Source organism: Juglans regia, chromosome 1, assembly GCF_001411555.2.
Source record: "Juglans regia cultivar Chandler chromosome 1, Walnut 2.0, whole genome shotgun sequence".
Lineage (NCBI taxonomy): Eukaryota > Viridiplantae > Streptophyta > Magnoliopsida > Fagales > Juglandaceae > Juglans > Juglans regia.
Window position 1 is genome coordinate 21,485,011 of NC_049901.1, and position 6,964 is coordinate 21,491,974.

The following is a 6,964-nucleotide window of genomic DNA, read 5'->3' on the forward strand; positions in this document are numbered from 1 at the left end:
AGGGAATGTTTGAGAAATAAGATAAGATCAAAATTTTGTGAATAAAAATAAAATGGTTAGTGAATAGTAATGAAATATTCTTAATCTCTAGGATATTTTCTTCTCAAGCATTACTCAAACACAAAACATTTTTAATTTCAAATCTTTAACTTTTTCATCTAATCTTTACCTAATCATTACAATTGTTTCAAACTCCTAAACAAAATACAAAAAATAATACAACTTTTTAAATTTTAAAATAAAATCAAAATTAAGAAAATTATATTTAAATTATTTTTTTAACTTTATATTATTTTTATTCAATTTCTTCTTCTTATTTTTCAAAACTTAATAAAATTTATTAACTCAAATTATTTTACTATTACTCAAATTATATTGTGAATTTTCTAAATATCTAAACGGCCCTAAAACGGCCAATGTTGGGCCGAAAGTAATAAATGGGCTTCACCACAATGGCCTATTAAAATTCTTAAACCCTTAAACCCCAACGCCTTCAGAATTACGGCATTTATCGTGATTCGTTAGGGTTCGATTTCATCTCACGCTCTCAACCTAATGCATGAAGCTGTTTCGCTCAAATCCATGGCGCGGCTATGCCATTTCGAGGGTTTTCGGTGCTTTCTTCTATCATACCGAAATCATACCCAGGTCTGCGCCCCAAATCGACTCTCTCTACCTTCGCATTTCGCGGGCCGGTGATCCTAGGGTTCCGATCGTCCGAGTGATCGACCAGTGGCTCGAAGAAGGACGAGACGTCCAGAATTCCGAGCTTCATAAATTTATCAAGCAGCTCCGCAAATATCGTCGCTTCAAACACGCTTTACAGGTATCAATTCCCTTCAAACTTATATGCATTTGTGAGTGCCCGTGTTATGTACTTTTGATATGGGTGTACACTTTGGTTAAAACTTTTTAGGCTGCGAAGGGTGTAATGATTGTCTGATAGATGACGAATGAGTCCATCTGAATTGTATGGTATACTTGTGGTAGAAGTAAATTTGAACCTAAAAGCGTGCATAAATTTATTGGATGTTTTATACGGTGCACTCAATGTGTCCGAGTCTGCTCCAAGAACAGAAGACCGTTTTGGTTCTAAGAGATTTGATTCCACCCGTCTGCTATCCCAATCATGATTTTTCTATCCCCAGGGTAAAAAGCCCTTCCATTTTTTGCCAGTTGTGGGCGAGGTTATTCAACCCCCCCCCCCCAACAAAAAAAAAAATACACGCTCTTTAATCCTTTGAGCTACTGTCCCTACCCATCTCTTCTATATCTGTTCCCGGGAGTACCCTAAAAAAAGAATTGCTCTTCTCCCCAACCATTTCGGGTTAAGATGAAATAGCGCTCATTAGGCTTACAAGGTAACAAAGGGCCTCTTAGAGTTCTTGTCGCCTGTTGTTTTCAACTTTGGAGGATGGTTGCACGAGGTAGAATACTCTTTTGGAGGTATGTTTCCATGTGTTGAGTTTTTAAATAGTTTCCCAAGTTGTGGCAAAATCAAGAATCACAATGTGGTAATTGTTTGATATGAGAAAGAAGCGATATCAAGTTTTTTTCTTCATTGGCACCGGGTGTTTGGAACAGCGTCCCGACTAATCCCGGGAGTGCACAGACTCTTAGCAAGGAATTTTTCACAAGTGCACCTTAGGTAATTCAAAGGGAAAATCTCCTAGTCCATTGGCCTCTAAAGATTGTCTGCACCCAAGGGGAATTGAACCTTAGACCAAGGGGGAACATAGCCCCAAGCCCAAGGCCTTTACTACTTGTGCCCACCCCTTGGGGTTAAAAAAGAGATACCAAGTGACATGCGATAATTGAGTTTGTTAAGACCGATAAGAGAAAAAAAAAAAAAAAACAAATAGTGGAATCAATCATACATGACACAAAATTTACGTGGTTCTGCAATGTTCCTACGTCCACAGAGCTACAGAGGATTTGATTCAAAATGGTAATCGAAGGAATAATGCAATATATAGCAAACCCTAATCAGTGGGCCAGGTCGGTTCAAGAGCCAAAATGTGTCAAAAATTTGAAAATCCACCAAAGAATCCTTGTCAGGTACAGCCGCCACAAACAGAATCAGACTCCACACAAAGAAGCCCAACAAATTTTTTTATCAAAATAAGAATGCATGGGTAGGCCCAGAAAAATGCCTCAGTTACCTCTATCCAAGTGTAGTTGTCACCCGCCCAACCCAATTACATCCTCAGTTCTCACTACTTGTGAGAACTCTAATATAATGTTTGTATTATGAAAACTGATTAATAATGGCAAATAAGGAGAACAAAATGGCCTAATAGTGTTTTTTAAGTTGCCCAAAATGCTACCATAGTCCAGACTTCTAATAAAAATGAAAATGAATAAATCACAGGTTCACTCATGTCAACCAAAATCACAGGTTCACTCATGTCAACCAAACTTTCAAATAGATCATGGCGACTTTTATCGCAATTGCTTGAGTGAAGGTCTACCAATGGTCAAGCCAGCTTTCTTTTTGAGCTCATGTTGTAAATTTGATCAAGCTAGACTCAAACGAGTCATACGAAATCTCAGGATCGATACAACTCAGTAAGTTGCAAGAATTTCTCTGTTCCAAATTCTCCAAGAAACTGTCAGCAATTGGGTCTACATCATCTCTGCTGCATCTGGAAAGAGTAACGCTTAAACTTGGCAACTTGTTCCTTGGGAACGCTCGGCCTTGCGACTGTACTGCTATGCTTTTCAGCTTGGTTTGTCCGTTTAGCTGATATTTAGTTGAACTTCTGATTGATATCCTTGTTCTCATAGATTCTGTCAGTTGCACTTAGATTTTGTTCTATGTATATGCAGCTTGGTTGTAGGTGTAAGCATGGCTGTGGCAGTGGTAGTTGTGTGACCTTTCTTTCCATTTTCGGATTTTATAGCATGCGCACCCCCTTGATATTGAACATGGGTATTCTTTAGCTAATAATAATAATAATAAACAGAACAAAGGAAGAAACCTGTTTTTCCTTCTTTATACTTCTTATGTACTTGGGTTGAGCCCTTTGCACCTTCAATAAAATTTTGCCTACTTAGAAAAGAAAAATAGAAATCTGAACAAAGGAAGTCACATGGAACAACTTGGATATATGCTCTCAAGTCTTATGATGACGGTAATCCCCAAGTTACTTCATGTCTAAGCCCATACCAAAAATATACACATAATCAAGTTTACGTTTCTATTGATTAATTTGTACCAATGTCTTAATGAATGCATGCATAATAACTCTTGTTCCTTCTCCAATTATTGTCTCTCATATTTCTGCTACTTGAATCTTAAGTTTGGGAAAATCACTTCTCAATTAGATAATTCTAGCATTGGTTTTTATGGTTAAAACTTGGTTTCCATTTTGGTTGAAACATCGGCCACCCTTGTGGCTGTGATTACAGGGAAGTTGTTTTGAGAAATTGTATAGGAGAGTATTTCACTTAACCATCCTTGTTTGGCGCAATGGTAATGTGACCATAATCTTCATATTAATGCTTCCGGATCTTGTTTTGTAGCAGATATCTGAATGGTTGAGTGAGCAAAGGAACCATGACCTATCCCCTGGAGACTTTGCGATTCGGCTAGATTTGATCTCAAAAGTCCATGGTCTAGAAGAAGCAGAGAAGTATTTTGATGGCATCCCTGACACTTCAAGAATCACCATCCACGTATATGGTGCTCTATTAAACTGCTATGCAGAACATAAATCTTTAGATAAAGCAGAGGCCACCATGCAGAAGATGAGGGAGCGAGGTTTTCTGAAAACATCTCTGTCTTATAACGTTATGTTAAAACTCTATTCTCGGTTGGGTAAAACTGAGAAACTAGACAGTGTAATGCAAGAGATGGAAAAGAAGGGCATTGATTGGAATATGTTCACATTTAACATTAGGTTGAATGCTTATGCAGCCACCTCTGACATTGAGGGAATAGAGAAGCTTTTAATGAAGATGGAAGCTGATCCTGAAATCACCATGGACTGGAATGCTTATGCTGTTGCAGCAAATGGATACTTGAAAGCTGGTTTACATGAAAAGACGATAGAAATGCTGAAGAAAGCAGAGCAACTCGTTAGCGGTAAAACCAGGAAGTTTGCTTATGAAACATTCCTCACTTTATACACGGCTATTCAGAATAAAGCGGAGGTGTATCGTATTTGGACTTTGTATGGAGGGATGGGGAAAGTCTGGAACTCGGGCTATCTTTGTATGATAAGCTCGTTAGTAAAGCTGGATGACTTGGATAGTGCTGAAAAGATCCTGGAGGAGTGGGAATCTGTAACTACATTTGTTGACTTTCGGATTCCACGCGTGCTGATCACTGCTTATTGCAATAAGGGTCTTTTGGAAAAGGCTGAAGCATATATAGACAGGCTTAGAGAGAGTGGGACGGAGGTAGACTCGATCACATGGGATCGACTGGCAAGTGGATATCATGCACATGGTCAGGTGGAGAAGGCAGTGGAGACAATGAAGCAGGCACTGTTGGGAAATCTACCAGGATACAAGCCCAACCGTTTTATATTGGCTGAATGTCTCGAGTACTTGAAAGAGAAGGGAGATGTAGAAGCGGCAGAGGAGATTTTGAGGTTACTTGGAGAAAATTGTCATTTTTCAACTGGTATTTGTGAAAAATTACGAAGTTATATTCATGTTGAAAGTCCATCTTGTAAAAAGGCATTTGATCATTTGAAAGAAGATGATCAGATGGAAGGGGATAATCAGGTTGTGGATGGTGAGACTCCCGGAGTAATGGACCTCAAATCTGACCGTGGCAGCTGAATTATATGTAAAGCTTCAAGAAGCATTGAATTGTATTTCCAAAACCCATAGAGGCGCCAATCTTCTGCATTTCACATGTTTTTCTTTATTTATAAGACTTTTGCCTTCCTCTTAGCGGCTGGATGTGATTTCATTCCTCAAATATTGTTGAATTAGCAGACCCTCCGCCCATCTTGCAAGTATCTCCCTTCTCCTTTTGGTCGTTACAAAGCCCATTGATGTTTTTCAACCATTACGCAACGCGTTCCTTTACATCCAAAGAGATAAATTAAATTATAACCTGGATACGTGGTGGCTGAGGCCCGACCTGGCCATTGCATGGGTGGCCCCATCTAGATCACCGGTGGTAGCTAGAATCCGGCCAACTTGGCCGCCTGAGGCCAATTGAACCTACAAGCATGCATAAATTTATTGGTTGTTTTATACAGTGCACTCAATGTGTCCGAGCCTGCTCCAAGAACATAAGCCGTTTCAGTTCTAAGAGATTTGATTTCGCCTGGCTGCTATCCTAATCATGATTTTCCTATCCTCGGGGGAAAATGCCCTTCCCTTTTTGTTGTAGTTGTGAGCGAAGTTATTTGAACTCCCTCCCAAATCACCCCAACACGTGCTTTTATCGTCTGAGCTACAGCCCTACCTATCTCTCCCCATCCATTTCAAGTTAAGATGTGAAAACACTTAGTGCTCAGTAGGCTTACATGGTAACTACTGGCCTCTTAGGGCTTGTTTGAGGTCGCATTAGGAGCCTTAAAAAATATTTAAATAACTTTTAAAACTCTTTAATGAAAAAATTAGGTTGTTTATTACAGGTCTGTTTGGGGTTGTGATATGAGTCTTAAAAAGTGCTTAAATAGTCTTAAAAGCTCTTTAATGTGAAAGTTAGTTTGTTTTGGTGTCACATATTAAAGCAATTTTAATCTCAAATAAGTTAAAAGGTACGTTTGAGAAAAATCATTATTTTGATGCTTTTCCTCAAACGTTTTTTTTTTCGAATAATGCGGAACGTAATTCAAATTTTAAAAAAATTGTTAATGGATGAAAATACTCATTCAATTTTAAAATAATTACAACTTTCAAACTTTTAAAGATATGGTCATAATCTTTAAAAATTTAAATAATTGTAATTTCTACATCAAAAAACACTTTTTTATAATTTGTTTCCAAGCAAATGTAACAAATAGTAAATAAATTTTTAATAGTAGAACTTATTATTTAAGTTATAAGCTATAAGCCCTAACAATATAAGCTATATTTTCCACCCCAAACATGGACATTAAAGTACTTTTTAATCTCAAATAAGCTAAAAATTACATTTGAGAATGTTTTTCCTCAAACATGCTTTTTCGGATAATCCAGAATGTAATTCAAATTTTAAAAAGACTTTCGATAGGTGAAAATATCCATACTACTTTCAAACTTTTAATGATATGGAAATAATTTAAAAAAATATCAAATGATTGTCATTTTACCTTAGAAAGCATCTTTTAATTTGTTTTCAAACAAATGTAACATGTTTGAAAGTTCTTTAAACATATGGTTACTAAAAAGTAAATAATTTTTTAATAGTAGAACTTATTACTTAAGCTATAAGTTATAAGCTTTATTTCCCACCGCAATCCCAAACATGCACTTAGAGTTCTTGTCACCTGTTGTTTTCAACTTTTGATATGGTTGCACGAGGTAGAATACTATTTTGGTGTTATATATGTTTTCATATGTTGAGTTTTTAGACAGTTTCCCAAGTTGTGGCAAAATCAAGAATCGCAATGTGGTAATTGTTTGCTATCAGAAAGGAGAGATATCAAATGCATGCAATACTTGAGTTTGTTAGGAACGATAAGAGAAAAAAAAAAAAAAACAAAACAAAAAGTGTAATCAATCATACATGACACAATTTACATGGTTTGGTAATGTTCCTACGTCAACAGAGCTGATAGGATTTGAATTTAAGATGATAATCTGAAATATAGTGCAGCGACCATTCAAAGAAATAATGCAATATATAGCAAACCCTAATCAATGGGTCGGGTCAGTTCAAGAGCCCAAACGGATCAAAAATTTGAAAATCCACCAAAAACAAAAACTGCAAAGGATTCTTTTCGGGTCAGTTTCTATAATGAAAACTGATTAATAATAACAAATAAGGAGAACAAAATGGCTTAATAAATAAATG

The 6,964-nt window shown here is 36.8% G+C and overlaps 1 protein-coding gene across 1 annotated transcript; it reads left to right on the plus strand.

Annotated features, from left to right (window-relative positions):
* Positions 1 to 468: 468 nt before the first annotated feature.
* Positions 469 to 4,973, plus strand: LOC109006540 (pentatricopeptide repeat-containing protein At2g20710, mitochondrial-like). Its single transcript, XM_018985889.2, has 2 exons — positions 469 to 826; positions 3,529 to 4,973. The coding sequence occupies exons 1-2, from the start codon at positions 560 to 562 to the stop codon at positions 4,789 to 4,791; spliced, it is 1,530 nt and encodes a 509-aa protein (XP_018841434.2). The 5' UTR covers positions 469 to 559; the 3' UTR covers positions 4,792 to 4,973.
* The last annotated feature ends 1,991 nt before the right edge of the window (positions 4,974 to 6,964 follow it).